Genomic DNA, 21,092 nt, shown 5'->3' on the forward strand with positions numbered 1-21,092 from the left:
TTTCCATCCAAAGATGCAAATTAAGACTTACGCAAAGCTGGATTACAGCATAAAACATTTGTGATTAAATCACCATTTTCATCAAATGAGTCAAAGAGAACAAAATCATCACTTCCTGACAATATATTGCCAAACATCAACTAGAAAATTGGAATTTGCTTTATTAGGAGACGCCACTGTGGGACTTTTTCTTATATAATAAATTACTTGCACCTCAGAAGACTGAACTTATTGAACTCTGAGATTTAGAGGCGCGAGACCACTCTTTGGGAGCGTAGCTACTCAAGATCACTTTGAATACAGACTGTGGCTAAGGGATTTTAGAAGGAATAAAACAACATTTCAGAAATTATGCAGTTTGGTCAGTTCAGGAGTTTTTTTTATGTGCATGCTGGAATTTATTTGCTAAATGTAATCCCATCATACTTAACATTGTATTTTTTTCATTGGATAAAAACTTTATCCTACTTAGTTGTGCGCATACATTTTTTCAAGAGTTCACACTTAGCTGATGACTGATATTAAACCGTGTTTTGAGTACTGTCCTGGGAGAGAGCCCTGAGCTCAGAAGATCCTTGAGCCCATGGCTCCCTCCCGTTTCATCAGAAAAGAGGGGAGTCTGAGCTCTGGTTGGTCTCGAGAGCTCGCCTAAATTCATTCACTCAGCCAATCCCTAAATATTAGGGGTTGCCACAGCAGAATGAACCGCCAACTATACCAACATTTGGTTATGTAGCGAATGCACAGTACTAAAAGACTCATATGCTTTGCCAATTTGGTTTATTTAGTTTACTAATACAGCATGTCTTTAGACTGCGGGAGGAAACAGTGCTAGGCACTGAGTCACATGCTGTGTCCTGGAAGAAGGGGGAGGAGCAGGGGAGGATGGGGGATTCTTCAAGGCAAAGATGACTGAGGCTGCACTCACACTATGCTATCCGAACCATGCCCGGACGCATTTCCCGGTTCGTTTGACAAGTGTGAGTGCTTCTAATCATGCCCAGGCACAGTTCAGTTGGCCGGCCCTTGCCCGGTTGAAAGAAGTTAGCGCGGTTTGTTTGGGCTTTGGCACAGTACGCTTGTAGTGTGAGTACACAGTGTGCCTGAGCCCAAAACTAAAGACACAACATCACTTTTAAAGGACTGTTTCATATGGATTTATTAATCATTCTTACTTTTCATTGAACGCGAACTGTCGTAGTTTATTAAAGACGCAAAGCCCTCGCTGCATGTCAACTGCACTTTCAGCAAACCTCCTAATAGCTGCAGCACATTATGATCATTTATGAGCATCAAAAGTAGTGGATCTGTTCCACAAAATATTTAACTGCGTCACTACATCCCTAATGACTAAAAATAAAACAAAAGGATATAACTAAAGCAAAGTGCACTGTTCACTGTTTTCTCTTCCTGTTAAACTGAATAGCCGCATCATCGATGACGTAAGCGTGATCCAGCTTGGATGGTAACAAATGCAGTGTAAGTGCAGGCTGAGGAGAAGAGGGGATGGGGGACAAGTTTGCTTTGGCACGGTTAAAGGCAACTGTGCCTACTATGAACATGGCCTAGGGTAAAGAAATCAGGTTATTTATAAGCGTTTGCATTTCTCTGATTGGTAAATCATATGATTGCTAATGCGGGACGATCCATGGTCAATCATAAGCATGTGATACTCCTGAAATTAGTTTATAAATAAACTTCACTCATTTGCTTTTTCAAAATGTATGCGCATCTTTGTACATTAAGCATTTTTAATGCAATATTGCATAAAAATAAGTGGATGGAAACATAGCTGGTGTGCCTTATGCTGATAAAGTACATAAAGGCAAAGGGGACATTTTCATTGTACAATAAAACATGACACAGACTTACAAACAGAATATTACATTACATTCTACAACTCCTACAGGCATATCGTCCTACCGTCCAAAGCTACATCTATATGCCCACTTGATAAATATGTGACACATATCATGCACAGCATGTCAGTGACACAACACAGAAAAGTACTAGCTTATTCCCGTAATATGCACTACAGAATATTAAAAAACCTGTAATGTCAATCATAAAAATAAAGATGTCCTCATAGACAAATACATATAAAGTTTAATTAAGCTTTTACAAAAGAAAAGAAAACCAAAACAATGGCATTAAAACGTCAAAACACTTTTTGTTGTATTTCGTTTTCTTACAAAAGTAATTGCTACAATACTTGCAGTACCCTGTGCGCATACAGTATCTCTGCTTGTACGCTAGAAATGGTTTCCCTTTTAATACATCCAGTGCATTGTGCATCAAAATATTTTGCACAATTATTTACAAAGTCCTCTGTTATTCCAGCCTGGTCTCACGAGAAAACGTAAGTATTTTACGTTTTGCCAGTTTAGTGGTTAATTTGTACGAATTCGTACAAGTTCAGTCGTACAAAATTGTACGATTTTAAAAAGGAGGCGTGGCATCTAACCCCACCCCTAAACCCAACCGTCATTGGGGGATGAGCAAATCATACTAAAATGTACGAATTCGACCGTACAAATTCGTTCGAATTAGCTACTAAATGAAAAAGTTACGAATTGCCGTGAGATTGTGTTGGTTATTCTGTTGATGTCTTCAGCCCATCACACACGTGTTGCTATGATTCATGGCATTACATTCCCCTGGGACAAAGACCGGCACATCTCAGTGTGGACAAAGTACGTTTTGAGCTCTCCTTTCCCTTTAACATTTATAATTCCTCTGCATGAGCACGTGTAGCCTAATGTCTGCAAAATGCAACTCGTCTCTTCTGTAACCTAAAAAAAAAGAAAACACATACTCAAAGGGATTAATGGAATAATGAGTCATTGTTTACTGCACAGTTATCAAAGCAAGAGAAAGAGGAAAATAAAACCTACTTGTATCTTTCCAAGCACTCCCGTGCTGTCCATTCTGCTCGCTACATTCACTGTGTTGCCCCAGATGTCATACTGGGGTTTCTGAGCTCCAATCACCCCAGCTTTCACAGGTCCATGATTAATACCTGCAAATAGATTTGATCAGTTTTCTTCCTGCAAATGATGTAACAAAAAACAAACCTGTTTAGGTCAAATCTGTCATTCGTTCACACTGCAAAAATGTTTGCTGTTCACACTACCAATTTCAAGAGTTTACACTTAGCTGATAATCAATAAAGCATAATTGGCATGCTGTCCCGGGAGAGATTCCTGAGCTCTTAATATCCTCAAGGCCGGGGCTCCCTCCCGTTGCAAGGGAGAGAGGAGAGTTCGAGCTCAGGTAGGTCTCGAGAACTCCCCTGCTCGTCGCCGTGTGAGAAGTGTAAACTGAGGTTGTCTTAGGTGATAATTTGGTTTAGTCGAAAAAGTGTGGGAAGTAGGGGTGGAAGGGGGGGGGGGGGGAGCTTCAAAACAAAGATAACTGTAGTAAAAAGCTCTGATTATTTATAATGCCTCTGTAATCATCTAATATGACAGATTACACAGCTAATGAGGTCCAGCCTTGTTGATCATAAGTACGTGATCCTCTCGAAATTAGTTTGTAAATAAAATCGCACTTAAAACACAATTCTTGAGTTGTTTCAGGGGACAACTTAATTGTTTTATGTACAATCCTTCATGTTGTCCCAACACAAATTGATTGTGTGGAGCCCAGCATTTTTACAGTGCATTCAGTGGTCATCAAATGACAAAATTATCAGACACTTGGTAGCACACTTAAGCGATGTCACCATGATGCTGGAATTTGGCTGTATAATAGCCATATTGCAGTGCTACAAGTGTGTTACTGCATTCATACAACAGTTTGACAGTACAAGTGTTTGCAAATAAATAGTAAAATTAACCACAGAATGACTTAAAACCTGTATGAGGAGTTTCTTCTTTCCAGCACAGACTCAAATCTCATCTCATATTTAAACATCTTAGCAAAACAATGCCAACAACATCTGATTCAAGGGTGGCCAACCCTGTTGCTGGACAGCCACCTTCCTGCAGATTTCAATTGCTACCCATATAAAAAAACATCTCTGAGCCAATTAATTAGGACCTGAACACCACATGATAATTACAGGCAGGTGTGTGTTTGATATGGGTTGCAACTGAAATCTGCAGGAAGGTGGCTCTAATGTCTAATCTAATGTACAGTGTCAAAGTTTAAAATACATAATTTATTAAACAACAACAATACAATTGGATTTCAGATTTGTCAAATGAGCAATGGCTGAATTATGTGACCCTGGACCATAGTGTCAGTTTTTTTTTTTTTTAATAATTAAATTAATAAATGCAAATAATGCCAGTAAAAGCAGAAAATAAAATACAAATATTGAGAAAGTTGTAAGTAAGTAAAAACTGATTTTATTTATTTACAGTAAGGAAATATACAAAATACTTTCATGGGACATAATTTTTATAATATTAATAATTAATAATATTATAATTATGCAGGGTCACATATACAGTTGAAGTCAGAATTATTAGCCCCCCTGAATTATTAGACCCCCTGTTTATTTTTTCCCCAATTTATGTTCAACGGAGAGAAGATTTTTACAGCACATTTCTAAACATAATAGTTTTAATAACTCATTTCTAATAACTGATTTATTTTATCTTTGTCATGATGACAGTACATCATATTTGACCAGATATTTTCAAGACACTTCTATACAGCTTAAAGTGACATTTAAAGGCTTAACTGGGTTAATTAGGTTAACTAGGCAGGTTAGGGTAATTAGGCAAGTTATTATATAACAATGGTTTTTTCTGTAGACAATCGGAAAAAATAGCTTAAAGGGGCTAATAGTTTAGACCTTAAAATGTTTTTTTTTTAAGATAAAAACTGCTTTTATTGTAGACGAAATAAAACAAATAAGACTTTCTCCAGAAGAAAAAACATTATCAGTCATACTTTGAAAATTTCCTTGCTCTGTTAAACACCATAGTGGTGGGCTGTTATCGGCATTAAAAATGCAAAAAAATAAAAAATTTCGCTATTATTCTATTCTCAATGTTGGGTTGGGAGCTGGGTTTATTCTATGCAAGCTATGATGACTTTCACCTTGATATTTTAGGGCGGATGTATACCTGACCTTTGAGCCGTCTAACAGAAAGTGCCCTTCTGAATAAAATCAGCAGGATGCCCTTCTGGATCTTTCACTTACTTCGAAGACACTACTGACTACGCTTATATAGACATCTGTAATCTAGTTATTTGCCTTAATAGACAATAATATAGTTAAGGTGTTTAGGTGAAGTGCTTTCATGTAAGAGTTTCCTGTAATTTTGGGTGACTTTAACTGCAGTTCGGCAGTTTCACTTTAACACATGAACATTTTCAAAATTAAGTGAAGTTTATTTATAAACAAATTTCGAGAGGATCACGTGCTTATAATTGTTCACAGCTGTTCTAACTTTAGCTAATGACTGATTATCCTATCAGACGATCCTTAACTCACTATAAATAACCAGACTTTTCTCATCTCAATATCTTTGTCTTGAAGAAACCCCCCACCCAACCCTACTTTCCCTCCTTTCAAACGGGCGTCACGGTGGCCAGCGATTAACGCTGTTGCCTCACAGCAAGAATGCCCCTGGTTTAATTCCTTTCCAAAACAGACGCCATTTCTGTGCGGAGTTTGCTCGTTCTCCCAGTGGTCGCGTGGGTTTTCCCCGGGTCCTCCGGTTTCCTCCCACAGTTCAAAAACAAGCACTCTAAACAATTAATCCAAATACTTTAGCTATACTCTGAGTACACCTTTCAGCATCCATATCTGACACTTAGCTACAACAAGCAAGAGGGGGAGTCATCGAGATCTACCTGAGCTCAAACTCCCCTCTCGCCTTGCAACGGGAGGGAGCCCCGGGCTCGAGGATCTTATAAGCTCAGGGCTTTCTCCCATGACAGCACGCCAAACTAGCTTTATTATCAATCATCAGCTAAGTGTGAACTCTTGAACATGCAAATAAGGAGTAAAGACTGGTGAGAGTGTCATGGAATTTAATAACGCACGTCAAATGGAAAGAAAAAACTTCCGGATTTTGTGATGTGTGTGTGTTTGTTTGTGTGTGTGTGTGCGTGCGTGCGTTTATGCGTGCGCTGTTTCGAGCTTTGATTTTTTTGCTTTACCCATTTTGCTGTGTGACAGGGGATTTTGTCCCACATGAAAAACTGCTGGCTGCTTGGAACATTTGCATTCATTCATTTATCTTTCCCCCTGTATGGTTTGACTGAGCTCAGCTTGACTCCTCTCAGCTTGCTTCACTTTGGCTTGGTTTCTTTTTCACTGCAATTTAGTGCCACTTCAAAGCGCATGCCAATTAGAGATTCATTGCTATAGTTGCACTACTGCCATGACATCATCTGAAGACATTTCTGTGCACATCCTGACTTTTTTATTAATCCTGGAATATTGTAAAAAATCAATACCCCTAAACCTCCCCATAACTTTAAGTTTTTCCAATTAGCTTTCTTCTTTAGTTTTTCCAATTCGTTCTTGTTGTTTGCTTTAGCTTGTTGCAGTTTTTGTTCAGAGTAGTCTCTTTCACCAAATGTTGATGCCAATTGAATTGGGAAAACTCCAGCAGAAGTGAGCCAGATGACGGACAATGCGCTGCACACACCCAAACTAATTCTCGACTGATGCTCACGCTGGCCAATTGCTGACCGCCAGATTGGTGTGTCCTGGCCTTTAGTTACTAATGCTTATCTTTTGAAAAAGTACCACCACAATGACAGCTTTTGTTACTTTTTTCTGAGTGTTTAAGTGATGTTGTAAAAATGTGCATTTGTGACATTTTAACTAAAGCATCTTTAATCAACAAATGCTGAATCATTCAATGAACAGCTGGCAATAGATTATTTAACTTATATCATTGTCATTTAGCAGCAGCAACAAGTTAAAGTTGCTAATTGGAAAAACTTGAAGTTATGGGGAGGTTTAGGGGTATTGATTTTTTCCAATATTCCAGGATTAATAAAAAAGTCAGGATGTGCACAGAAACCAAGAAAACAATGCAAGTAAAAAGGAAACACAAATCATTTTATCACGTCTCTTAAATATTAACAGTATGGATTATCAGACATATTTGCACAAGCAAATCCCTCTGTGGTAAATGAAAAGTCCAGGGGCCTCATGTACAAAGACTTGCGTTGAATTAATACTAAAACATTGAGTACGCAGTAAAAAATCTGATTTATGAAACACTGTGTACGCAGAATCCCACACATATTCTCTTTGTACATCCGAATTAACGTAAAATTGAGCGCAAAACCTCTCCCTGCCTCCTCCACTGTATAAATATGGTAATGACTCCACTTTAGAAAAACCAAACGAAAAAGCAATGGCAAAAGCAAGCAAGAAGGTGAATTGGAATGTGAATTGGAGGTGCTCCTTTCAGAGGTAGACCTGAGAAAAATGATGTTATTTGCAAGTTTGTCCTTCAGAAAATCTAGAAAATCACTGTGAAAATCCCTAAAAACGCGTTCCCTTCGGATTCGCCCATTGACAATAGCTATGTTTCCATCCACCCATATTGCATATGCAACTGGTTGATGGAAAGGCATGATGCGCATAAAATTTTGAAAATGCACATGTGCATAAAACTTCTTATTCGATAAGAGATGGGCATAAACTACAATGGAAACACTTTTACCGAACAAATTTCAGTATGTGCATTAAAAAAGGTCATGTGATTTTGATATAATAGATCATGTGATGATGAAAATGTGTATGAATGGACAAACCAGCAGGCTGAGCATACTGTAAAACATCTAAAATATTGTTTTGGTCATTTTAAAACGCCTTAACCATTTCAGTATTCATGTTATTATATTATTATTTACCTCTAAAACTGTCAAGAGTGTAGGTGCTCAACGTCCCATGCTTTTAAATGCCACCATGCGTTCATTACATGTCAGCATGGACTTCAGAGGCGCAAGTCATTTATTAAATAAGTAAAAGATTCACGCAGCTTCTCCTACTGCAGCAAATTTCGTTTTTACTGTTGATAATTGGCGCCTGTCAGGGCCCATACTACCTACCAGCGATTCTTTGTCTCTGTGTCATGCATTTAAGATCCTTTAATGCTTGACAATCCATTGATTAACCATTATTTTAACTATATCAATTAAGTCTGTTCATTATGATGGACCTGAGCTGTTGGTGTTTGGACCTTGATAATCTTGTTTTCACTCACCCACTCTGAGTTTGAAGTCATTAAAGGAATGTTTATTGATGACATCAAGCTTCCCCACCAGTGCAAAAGCAAACTCTACCATGGTACCTATGTGCATGTATTGCCTGTCATGCTCCTGTAGACACAAACAGCAAGAGATGGTCATTTTAAAGACAAGAATTAAACAAATAAAAGTTAGATAAAATGGATGGATGGATTAAATAATTCTAATACCTGTGTATATTCAGGTCCAGGTGTGGCATTAAGCCCAGTGGCTGCCATATATGTACTTCCAATGGTCTTTATTTTCTCCACTCCGCTGAACTTTGGCTTAGAGAGCAACTGCACAGGGGTGAAATGACACAACCATTGCAAAGTTAACATCAAACAAACTATTTCTTTTATTTTCTTTACATAAGATGAACAGAGTTAGCACACTATTACAGGTCCACAATTTACATCAATGGAGGAAAGTTCAAGAGCTACAAAAAATATCCCCCACAAAATACTTGAAGAATATGTTACCTCATCAAAGTCTGCAATGATTTCGTTGAGTAGTCTGAGGCACTCAAGACCCTCCTTGTTTACATCTGATTCGGTGTAGAACTCTTTGAAGTCCGGGATAGAAGCGAACATCACACACACCAGGTCATATGATTGGTGATACAGATCCTGTCATTCACAGAGGGAAAGAGAGCTCATTCAGAAATATCTGAAGTCTGATTTTGAAACATAAGAAAGCAAAGCATTTTTTAACAGTGTCATTTTAACAGATTTTACATCAAAGCATCAATTTAAACAGAAGAAAAAACCTCCATTATCAAGCACTTTCAAACATCTGAATTTGGGTTGTACATCACAAGGAGGCTTCCAAATACAGAAAGTCTGTACTTATGTATGTACTTTGACATAAGTAGGACATAAATTTATGCACCTAAATTTGTTTTACGTCTTTTGAAATGCAGAATCTCACAATTTGTTTTTTTATCAATATATTTTTTATTATTTTCACATCAATAATTTACAGTCATTTCAGTATACATGTAAACATTCTTTTATAACCACCCTCTACCCCTTTCCCACCCTCACAAGACAGAACACTTAAACAGACATACTTGTGAGACATCGAGCTGATGTGTAAATTAAGAGGAATTAAACAATAAACAAACAATAATGACAAATACAGGATTAAAGCAATGAAGTGTCATACTTTTCCATCCGTATTTTCAGTCAATGTAACATCCAAGTTATTCATGTATTCAATAAATTTACCCCAAGTCTTCTCAAACATTGAAGAGTTTTTTTTAAGATTAAACATTATTTTTTCAACAGGAACATAAGAAGAAAGTTCTCTCAGCCATACAATATGACTTGGTGGTTCTACTGATTTCCAATGTGCAGCAATGCATTTCTTTGCTGCTATCAGAGCCATTTTAATTAAACGTAAATTTTTCCTTTGATCGAACAGAAGAACTGATTCATCCCCCAACAACATAAATCTTGGATCAGGTAAAAGGTTAACATTGGCAATTTTACTTATAGTTTGTATTATATTTCTCCAATAGGTTTTAAGTTTGGAACATGTCCAAAACAAATGAAATAATGTAAAGAATCTCACAATTTTTAACATGTTATGAATGTAGGATTCATACAAATTTCAGTAGAGCTCTACAACTTAGGTTGCTCCTTTTCTACCTATTTTTTTTTTTTTTTACCTCATTCTTCCAGTTTCTGGCCAGGAAGTGCTCGGCTACATGCGCTGGTAGAACATTCTCCAGCAGAACCCGATTGAGATTTTCCATGGTCTCTATCTCCTCACATTCCTTCTTGAACTTGTTCTTCCACAGGAAGTCCAACCTACAGTAATATTCATTCTGTTACAAGAGGACACAAAGGTCAAGATACTGGAGGACACAATGCTATTTCAATCAGAACAAATCAAGATAATTAAGAAAGATACCTGCTGTCAACATATACTGTACATACATTTACATACACTATCTGACCATAGTCTTGGCGCCTATCCAAGTTTTAGGAACAACAAATAATAACTTGACTTCTAGTTGATCAATTTTTTATCAGAAGTGGCTTATATGAAATGCAAAGGCAATACACTTAATTTACTAAAATAAAATATGATCACGCCTTTTTTTAATGATTAAATTAGGACAGTAAGGTCTGACTTTGCTTAAACAAAAGTCTTGTCACACATAATTTACAGTATAGAATATAAAGACATAGTGCAGTGGTAAATAAATTATTAATTGTGTGTATGACTCCCGAGAACTTGGACAATTGCATCCATACATCTCTGCAATGACTCAAATAATCATCTGGAATGGCAAAGAAAGTGTTTTTGTGGGACTCCCAGAGTCCATCAAGATGGTTTGGGTTCATCTTCAATGCCTCCTCCTTCTTCTTACCCCAGACATGCTCAATAATGTTCATGTCTTGTGACTGGGCTGGCCAGTCCTGGAGCACCTTGACCTGCTTTGCTCTCAGGAACTTTGATGTGGAAGCTGAAGCATGAGAATTAGCGCTATCCTGCTGAGGAATTTGTCCTCTCCTGTGGTTTGTAATGTGTTGAGCAGCACAAATATCTTGATACCTCAGGCTGTCGATGTTGCCATTCACTCTGCAGGTCTCTCGCACGCCCCCATACTGAATGTAACCCCAAATCATGATTTTTCTTTCTCCAAACTTGACTTATTTCTGTGAGAATCTTGGGTCCATATGGGTTCCAACAGGTCTTCTACAGTATTTGTGATGATCGGGGAGCAGTTTAACAGATGATTCATTGGAAAAATCTGCCACTTTTCTAAATGATCTTACAGAAATCAAGTTATTATTTGCTACTCTTACAACTGGGATCAACTGGGTAGTGTACTCATTCAAAATGTTTTTGCAGCCTGATAAAAATTTGTCCCTTTCTGGATCTTATCTGTAATAGTACTTCATGGTTTTAAGTGGTTGAATATTTTGTTATACAACACATGTCAAGATTTTGTAAACTGTTTGGTCCTGGAGATTTTCAGATGACTTTCCTGTCAACAGTAACATTTGTGGAAATATAAATTTCTATCATCTAATTCCAAATGAACAATAATCTACGTATAACTGGAAAGTTATATTCTTTGGCTTTAAATTATATCATTTCATTGACATGCCAGCTAGGAGGGACATTTAACCTTTGCCTTGCTGACTACAGGCTAAGCCAAAGTGATGCAATTAATGGTTTCACAGCATGGCTGTATCTATTGTCTCCAGAACATCATTTGCAACCCTGTCTCCAGAACATCATTTGCACATTGTTGTAATGATGTACTTATATATTGATGAGATCAGACCTGGAGAAGGCATGGCACCCAGACTTCATTTGCGTGCTTTGTTTGACTGTCCCCACCATGACTGACCCCACCTACATGCTGTAACATGTATAAAATGTATTATGTTTGCTGTGGAGTTGAGAGTTTGCTATCGATGATGCCACAGCCACGCTGAGTTCTTCTTATTAAAAAGGATTCTGCTTTGAAGACAACCGAAAGATTCTCCCTGGTTTTTGTGGGCTCTTAGAAGTTTACAACACATTCTTCCATTCGTCTTCTTTTATTATTATTCATTTATTTCCCACTTCGAAGGATTTTGTCTCTAACATTCATTCATTAATTTTCCTTCAGCTTAGTCTCTACTTCAGAGGTCGCCACAGCGGAATGAACCGCCAACTAATTCAGCATATGTTTTACGATCCGGATGGCCTTCTTATTGGGAAACACCCATACACACACACTCATACACTACGGACAAATTGGTTTGTTCAGTTCACCTATAGCGCATGTCTTTGGACTGTAGAGGAAACCGGAGCACCCAGAGGAAACCCCACACAGAATGCCAACTGGTCCAGCCAGAACACGAACTAGCAACCTTCTTGCTGTGAGTCAACAGTGCTAACCACTGTGCCACCGTGCTGCCCTGGCTCTGACATAATTTATCAAATCTGACTGTATTATTTTCTAATGTTGGTCATTGTTCCTCATCTGTTGCAACCCATGCAGACTATATTTCTTTTTCAGAACTTTTTTACGCATGTCAATAAACTGCTTTCCCCTTATTAATGCATGACAAGAGATGGGTTAAATCAGCATGCCTGTCTAAAATTTCATGAATTCGACTGACACCCTAAGAAGAGGGACTCTATACAACCACAATACTAAAGTACCCTAAGAAAAATCTAATTGGTCAAGAACCTGCTAATGTTCGGATATAGTGAATGTCAGTGTGTTCATTTTACATTACATCTCACATTATTAAGCACAAACAATATATTAATGCATGTGCTGAAATAACCAGGCTGTAAAACTTCAGGAATTATAGTTTTTTTCTGTATTGAAAACCTGTATTCTTATTATTTTGTGTAGCAAATGTGACTTAAAAAAGAACAATAAAATCAATAATAAGGATATTTAGGACATGCTCTTTATGCATAGAGTGTCTTTAAATATTGTCCTTAAAACAAAATCGTTGAACACTTACCTGTCTGGCTAGAACAAGCAGGGTGATGAAGAATATAAAGAGAGAAACGGAGCCCATTGTTTTCAAGTCTTTCAGAACTCCTGGCCTTGTTTTGATGAGAGAAAGAAAGACAGAAAGATATAAGACTTGTCAGGATCAAGGTTTTTTTGTAACCAATCAACTCATCTCTGGCTCGGGATGGCAAGCAGACCATGTCCTCCCTGACTGTCAATTATCAAGAAAGGTCTGTGCTGGTTCACTGTGATGTTTTATTTTTTATTTTTTTTTTGCTTTCTAGAACACATGTGTAAATCTCAAGAAAATGTTGTGCAAGAAGAATTCAATTTGTCTCTTTTTTAAACTAGGTTTGAGATAAAATATAAAATAATTAACAATTTTATGGACTATTTTAGGGTTTCTTATTTTAATCGCTTAAAACAAAGATAATGTCAGTTATCTCCTCATATTTAGCTTGAATTTTATCTTACTTGCACAACAAGTTATACAATATAAAATGTTTTCCATAAAACAATGAATGTTAGTCAATGGTTTTCAAACTCAGTTGCTTTTTTTCCCTTAATTAACTAAAACTACACTTGTAGTAACAATTAGACTGTGTACTGTGTTAAGTTTAGACGTAAAACCAAAATACTATAGCTTAGGTTTCAGCAAATGTCATTTCATATAAGATAAGTTGAGAAGAGTTAAATCAGCAATTATTGAAATCAGCAATGGGGTTACATCGAGCTACTGATACTTTGGAGATCGTCCATGAATCAGGAAAAAATATAATATCATTATTAATGCTATTATTATTAGTAGTAGTAGTAGTATTAGTACAACTTAAAACTTATGTACCTCCCCCAAACATTCTTTTATTTTAAAGACATATATAGGTTCTCACCTTTCAATGACTTCTGTTTTGTAGAGGAATTTACTGTACTCGTCCAGTAGTGATGCGTGTGTTTGAAGTATGATGACACTGTAGAGCACCACAGCTGTTAGCATGATGAGCATCTTCAGCTCATAGTTGATCCTCAGAAACACAGAGCAGGAGATCAAGCCCAGAATGCAACTGTAGATAAAATACTAACAGTAGAGAAACACAGAAGCCATAAACATTGTTTAAATAAATACATGACACATTTATTAAACGGATAGGTGACCCAAAAACAAATATTATGTGAGCATTTACTCATCCCTGACTTGTTCCAAAGCTGTTTGACAGTCTTTCTTCTGTCTCATATCATTGACTTCTATAGAAGGAAAAATAAAATCTATGGAAGTCAATGTAAGAAGTTTCCAGTTTTCTTTAAAATATCTTCTCTTGTGTTGAACAAAAGAAAGAAATTCATGTTTTTTAAATGAGTAAAGCGCAAAGGATGGCATAATTTTCTTTTTGGGGTGAACTATCCCTTTAACCAGTTGCAGCATTGAGTTCACTATGAAAGTCAATGGGCTCTATTTTGACAATCTAGGCGCAAAGTCCAAAGCGCAGGCGCAAAAGCCTAAGGGCGTGTCAGAATGAACTTTTGCTATTATAATGATGGAAAAATCTGCTTTGCACATGGTCTAACAGGGTTGAGCTTATTTATTTAATGAGTTATAGGTGTGTTTTGAGAATAAACCAATCAGAGTCTCATCTTGCATTCCCTTAAGAGTCAGTTGTCGCATTTGCTATTTACATGGTGGACTTTGAAAGTGGAAAAACTGAGCGCTTCACTAGCGAGAAAACAGTTAAACAGAGCATCTACAGTGCGAGAATGAGAGAATGAGCCTCCTCATTTTTTACTTTCACTTTCACTCTCTTACATGAATACATAATTAATTTTGTTTGTTAAGCACAAAGATTTGTTTCAGAACTATTTCTGAATTCAGTTCTAACTTCCAGCAAACGAATCAATGAACAATAATAATGAAGTGTAAAAAAAAAAAAACTAAGTTATTTTCAAATACACATGCTGTGTCCCATATGGTCTGAAACCTGACAGGTGGACAAATCTATGCTTGTTTTAAATAAAACAAATTTAAATATGCATATAATAAATACTACAACTACTACTACTAAGACTAATAATAATAATAACATAATACAAAAGCAAATGGTCATGAATAAACTGAAAAAGTCCACCAATATTTTCAAATCATAGCATGTTATAGTGACCTCAAAATCACCCAAAACAAATAAGTGTAATTTATTTTATATTTCCTATGTTTATTACAGCTAAAAGACCAAAAGAACACTGATGTAACAAAATGTGCACATGACATTGAAAAAATTTTATCATGTTAATTTTATGTTACCAATTTTTCCCCATTAAATTAGGAAAAGTCATTCAATCTGAAATAATATCAATTATATATGCACATACATTTAACATTGAATGGGGTCAAATTGGACCCAAGGATAATAGGAGTGTTAAAATGCTTCAATTGGGTTGGGAATGGAAAGTTATGCAATTGATTTAATGATTACAAAACTTGTGAAGGTAAACAAACACACAGCACCTAATTTCTACAGTACAAAGACCAATGTAATCTACTAATAAATGTGTAAAAACAGTCTCCTGCCATTCTATCTAGAGAATTAAATTACTGCACAAATACCAGTACACGGACTCCCACAACACTTTATAAATAATTCATAATAAATAATTTATTAATTTTGCATCTGAGAGAGAAACTCCTAAAAATGCTGGTGCAGCAAGTTCAACCATAAAAATAACTCTGTCCATGCCTTTTAATTACTGTGTCTTTAAATCACTGATATTCTGTCTAAAAGTACTGTCAAAATAGGCTGTGCATTAGTGGAAAATGTTAGTGAATTAGTGGAAATCTGGCCCATGATGTGCAATGTCAAGAATTATATTGTAATATGGCAAGAGACAGACAGCAATACAGCTAACTCACAGGAAGGTAGAATGTGTTCTTGTCCAGGTAAGGTATGGGCTGTCCGTCAGGCTGAAGAAGTGTCTCATTTGATGTATTGTAAACAGTCTCCATCAATGTTAGGTTGTCTTCTATGAAGAACTGCAAGAAGTGATTAAAATATCATTTGTAATTTAAGGTTTTTGGCAACAAAACAATTTTTGTGGTGGTACTGACTTTGAATTTGAGCAGCATAATTCTCAATTTTTCTCTTAGGCTGTATCTATATTGTAGATTGCTGATTTTGTCCTTTTTTTTTTTTTTTTTTTGATGACCTGCTTAAATCTTCTTTTAAAGTAACTGGTATCTGATTGTCTGCATTTACATGGCACACAACAAAGGCATAATGACCATGAAAAAAGAGCGGGTGCTGACTGACTGCTGATAATAAAAGAGCGCTCTTTTAAGAGCGCTCAAACTGTTTCACAGGCTTTTTAATTTTTTGACTAGTTGTTTTACTATAGTTTATGTCTATTCTTTTAATCTAGGCCTTTTTAAACCAGTAGCAATCTTAATGTGATGTCCATGTCGTGATTTATAGCATGCTAGTGATGTATGCACCAGTTTTATATTAATTAATAGTGGTTACATAGCGGATGTTGCGCCCTCTCTCTCTCCTTAACATGCTTAAATACTTGTGCTACGTGACAATATAAAGGCTTTTTTAGACCTCGTGTATGAGATTTAAGGTTTGGGACTGTGCTGAAGTCTGTCCTGAAATGAAAACATCAGAGTTGTCATTATTTGCTATGTTTTTTAATGATGCACGACCCACATTTACAGGTGAAAATCCAATCTAACGGGTTACACTGCAGACATGAGGGCACAGATCCAATTCGTATCAGATAAATGTCCCCATATGAACAAAAGGCCTAAATCTGATTTAAGTAAATCAGAATCCATGTGATTTTTTCCTCCTTACATGTACATGAGCCATATCCCATCTGTGCCACATGGGAGAAAAAAATCAGAATTGAGTTACTTGAACTATGCAGTGTAAATGCAGTCTTATTTTCACTGTAAACTGGAACCAGTAAAAAGTTTAGTGTAATACAATGATATTGGTTCATTTAAATTTGAATGTACATTTATCAAAGTACAGACTTCTAAAAATTAACATGTTCAACAATTAAATAATTTCAAGAGGGAAAAATACCAACAGTTCTGACACCCAGATTGCATAATGTCAGTTAATCTTGTTCTGGTATCATGTATATGTTAGATTCTTGGTCTGTCGTTATTAATACAACAAGACAAAAATAAAATTGTCTGTGTTTTTGTAAGGCAAACTTGACAATTCCAAGACAATGTGTTAATTTGTCATAAATCTTTCATAAACATGATATAGCAGACGCATTAACAAACAAAACAACATACAGAGTACTTTTTATAAAAAACAAATTAATGACAAGTTCACTGAAAAACAAGGTCAAATGTGAAATCCAAGCACATAACAGTTAAATTTAACGCTAATAATAAAACTAAGTAGTTTCTTGAGGTTGGTATTTTGCTAAATAACTAGTAAAATATGTACTGTCATCATAGCAAAGACAAAATAAATTAGCTGCAAGATATTACTTAGTGAAACTACTGTTTAAAAATGCGTTGAAAAGAATCTTTATTAAACAGCACATCACAAGATGGACAATAATTTTGTTTTAACCTTAGATGACAAAATATGAATTGGAATTTGTATCAATTTGTATCATGTTTGTTTACAGCAGTGACATATGCCACAAAGTGGAATGGCCAAATCTGGAAGCCAAACTGGTATCTGCAGCCAGGCCACAGATGGACACAAGTCTCTGCCAAGAAATTCTGCAATAACACATGTCAGACTACTTTGGTCAAGACCCCTTGTGTAATGTGTGTACTCCAGTAAAGAAGCATCACGCTACCTTTATTTGTATGACCACAAATCTAAAAAGTATTGATCTGAAATTTTCTGGATTATTGTGGTTGACATACCATATTGAAGACAGCCATGATCAGAATGAGGGCTGTGGTTGCCATGGTGAGGGTGATGCGTGGCCAGGGCTTGCTGGCAATGATTCCCGAGGATCTAAGGATCCAAACCCAAGATGCAGAGGCCGTCTTTTTGCATTGCTGGTATTGGTCAAAAAACACAGGAAAGAAAATTTAAAGAGTAAGCAGTCAATTTTTGTTCATAGATTTCAAATAATGATCATTTGACAATAATTTATTGTTATAAAAGTGATTTAATTATATTTATAAAGATGAAGGGAGTCAGGTGGACAATTATTTGTTATATTTAATACATGATCCATAGCAAACAAGGAAAGTAGGTGTCAGGTCTACCCACAAATGTCATGTTGTTCACAACAAAAGTTACATACAAAATCAATGCAAACACGTGAAGGGAAGCTCATTTCTACTGGATGGTGAAAATTACGCAGACTCTGCAATGCATTAGTAGCAAATGCATGGAATTAAAAAAAAAATACTTGAGAGGAACATTTGTTCATTCAACATCCTGTTAAATAAAAATAGCCCACCGCATCATTGTTGCTGTATGTGGCTCTTTCGTCTAGCAGGACATCTGTGACCCTCAAGTATTATGGAAGCAAGTCATCCGCATGCAGTTCAGAAATTCACTGATACCCAATCCCCTTTCTACCCCTTAGCTCTTCAACTTACTCCTAACCCTTTTTTTGTGTATTCATGTGAAGGGGTATGGGTGTACCAGTTCTCCTTAGCTTGGAGGCATAGTTCTAAGAAGAAGGGACGTTTAGCCATTCGAAGTGATATTTTTCAGGACCACACCACAAAGGGGTATAAGAGTTTTCTCTGACTACACCACCTACACATAACACCGTTGTGATCGGCATTGGCTGTTCTCTGAAACCTACAACCAAAGTGTTGTGCTTAGAATGCTTACTTTAGTGCATCGCGTCATCAGCTGATAAAAATCAATCCAATTAACGCAGAACTAGAGAAAGAGTCGCGTGGCACTTGCAGGGCAGACACCTGCTAGAGCTGTGGTCCCCAACATCCCATCCCCAATTGGTAATGGGCTGCACGAGAAATCATTAATTATTTCCGTTTTATTTATTATCTGAGTCTGAACTATCTTTTATTTTGAAAAAGATTTTATTTTATAAAATGGCCGTATTTTCTTGCTACATTTCGGTCACCTAAGCACCAAAATGTAACCCACAGGCTAGCAAAATGAATAAGAACTGCTAACGAATGGATCCGCAACCCATTTGTCAACAAATTAGGTGAATCCAGCATGTCCGTGCAAGATCAACTGCTGTAGATCCCAAATGACGGCGGCTGTTCACATATCATGTCATTTCCACGCATAAGTACAAGCAGAAGGCACAAGTAGCACGACGCGCTCATGTATTCCAGGCGTACTCAGTTGAAAACATCTTAAGTTTTCAGAATGCTGCACCATGAGTCACATGGCAAGAACCGAACGATCAGCTTCATATTTTGTATGGAATATTATTTTGGTAGACTAATTATCTTAGACAAACTCAGAAACATTGCAGTGTTTTTTATTTTTATTTTATTTTATTCATAAATAAAGCTTGTATCAGAGTGCAGCAATGTTTTGTCAGCTTGACATCCTCTGATAAAAACAGGTTCCCAGGCAATCTACATACAAGTTAACGTTTATATTTCAAAAAGTTTTACAAATATGTTGTATGTACTGGACATGCAACATATATTTCAAACTTTATCGAAAATTTTATAAATATTAATATGACATATAGCCTATATTTATGATATCCAAGCAACATTTACAGGTTTTGATGGATAGGCTACTAAGTTAATACTTAACATTAAAGTACAGAAGTTTTCTTTTTACTTTTTAAGAACAGCCCCATGTTTTGTTAACTTTTAAAAGCACATTTTGATTTAAACGCTGAAGTTTTTATTTTTTTCTGCAAGCGCAGTAAATGTATAAACAATTTATAATGTTTAAAGTGGCTGACAATTATACATATACTTAATAATAATAATTAATATGTCTCATCTTTTAACTGTGCAGTGCTGTAGCTGCTAAATTAGGCATACTACACTACTGCATTTCAATACTGGTCATTATGGTGGTATTTGGAGAGACAATTTTTTTCTGAAGTGTTATTGATTCAGCAATATGTGCATGTAATTTATGATCATAGGAAATGCAATGGCTTGGGTCCTGTTTTCAGAGAAGGAACAAATCATCTGACAGTCTCACTCACTTTATGTGAAGGGTAACAAAAAAAAATCTGTATTAATTTAATTATGAAATAAATCATCACTAGACTAGATCACTAGAGTTTTGATACCCTCTGTGAGGTTAACTAGAACCTCTTTTTACCAAGTGCAACATGCTCCTAGATCAACGCTTAATAACCAATCAGAGGGGCGTTTCACTAACAACAACATAATTCACATGTGAACAACAATATTATGAATGGTTCGGGAAATAAAAATGTAGTGACAAGCATTTCACAAACAGTGTTGGAGATCCATTGCCTAAACTACGTTATTCATTTATTTATTTTTTACTCACACAAATATTAAGCTCCCTTAACATGTCAATCCAAGTGTTGCCCCTGGCTAAGAATAGAACACAGCCAGGATCTATGCTACAGCTCTAATTCCAACCACCCTGTTTGTGAATGAACATTGGACCAATGGATTTATGAAACACTGAATCACCAAACTACATTTGGAACAATTGAAATAACAATCCTAGCCAACAATGGTTTTTGATTGCTTTTCCATCATTATTATTAACTCAACATTTCCTTCTGATTGAGGAGTAAATTACAGGTAAGTTTAGGTTTAGGGATAGCATTTAGATTTGGATTACTGTCTAACAATGTAAAGAAATACAAAAATCAATACAAAAAGCAATACATACAACCAGGGCTTGACATTAACACCCGCCAACAACAGATTTCATCAGTGGCGGGTTAGACAGACACCCTCACTTGCCACGTTGGCTGGTTGAAAATAATTTTTTAATTGCCAGAGCTGCTTTTCTCCAAAGATTAGAATAATAGTTTAAGACTGTTTGTCATTATGCACCCAAATGTGATCTTAGAATCTAGAAGCAGCACGACTGATAAGTGTTCGCACAAGCAAAAAAAAAGCAGGCGAATACCGAATGAGAGGACGATTAGGCGCATGGAGATTCCTACTCACTGACAACAGCGTTGTGCGTGCATTTGATGTACGCGAGTGCTTAGCTCCCGTATCCCCTTTCCTTGTGCGAAGCAACCATGGCTGTTGGCAACTGGTATGGTTGTTTCTCTTTGAAAAAGACTGGAAAAAGCATAGCTCATGCAACCACAGTCCTGCAGTCCTGGGCTTGAGATTTTATTGTAAGCAGCAACAGTTGCCGCTTTCGCTTTAACCATTCCTCGGACAGATTCGTAACATGCCTAACATTAAAAGAAAGCTTTTCACCTACTTTTGCTTGCAGTTATTTTTGTTAATGTGGTTTAATTACCATCCTTTACA

General features: G+C 36.4%; 1 protein-coding gene and 1 long non-coding RNA gene across 3 annotated transcripts in view; one reads left to right on the plus strand and one right to left on the minus strand.

Annotated features, from left to right (window-relative positions):
- Nucleotides 1–1,141: 1,141 nt before the first annotated feature.
- Nucleotides 1,142–21,092, minus strand: part of adcy2a (adenylate cyclase 2a) — a 107,734-nt gene continuing 87,783 nt past the window's right edge. Inside the window, exons 16-25 of one of the 2 annotated variants that reach the window (XR_015510922.1) lie at nucleotides 17,574–17,711; nucleotides 15,588–15,707; nucleotides 13,582–13,766; nucleotides 12,699–12,783; nucleotides 9,884–10,025; nucleotides 8,694–8,840; nucleotides 8,403–8,510; nucleotides 8,190–8,304; nucleotides 2,895–3,019; nucleotides 1,142–2,792 (exon numbers count right to left, since the gene is read on the minus strand). Coding sequence is in view for 1 of the 2 variants with exons in the window: in XM_087286576.1 (XP_087142702.1) it covers nucleotides 2,640–2,792; nucleotides 2,895–3,019; nucleotides 8,190–8,304; nucleotides 8,403–8,510; nucleotides 8,694–8,840; nucleotides 9,884–10,042; nucleotides 12,699–12,783; nucleotides 13,582–13,766; nucleotides 15,588–15,707; nucleotides 17,574–17,711 (1,335 nt within the window). In the remaining variant the exon portion in view is untranslated. Of the gene's footprint in view, nucleotides 2,793–2,894; nucleotides 3,020–8,189; nucleotides 8,305–8,402; nucleotides 8,511–8,693; nucleotides 8,841–9,883; nucleotides 10,043–12,698; nucleotides 12,784–13,581; nucleotides 13,767–15,587; nucleotides 15,708–17,573; nucleotides 17,712–21,092 lie in introns of both variants that reach the window. The other variant, XM_087286576.1, reaches the window with a different exon arrangement.
- On the plus strand, nucleotides 15,875–17,712 carry LOC147840137 (uncharacterized). The gene is made up of 2 exons (XR_015511062.1): nucleotides 15,875–16,408; nucleotides 16,612–17,712. It is a non-coding gene; the product is annotated as an uncharacterized LOC147840137 (long non-coding RNA).

The sequence above is a fragment of the Danio rerio genome, chromosome 16 (assembly GCF_052040795.2).
Source record: "Danio rerio strain M-AB ecotype USA chromosome 16, GRCz13ab, whole genome shotgun sequence".
Lineage (NCBI taxonomy): Eukaryota > Metazoa > Chordata > Actinopteri > Cypriniformes > Danionidae > Danio > Danio rerio.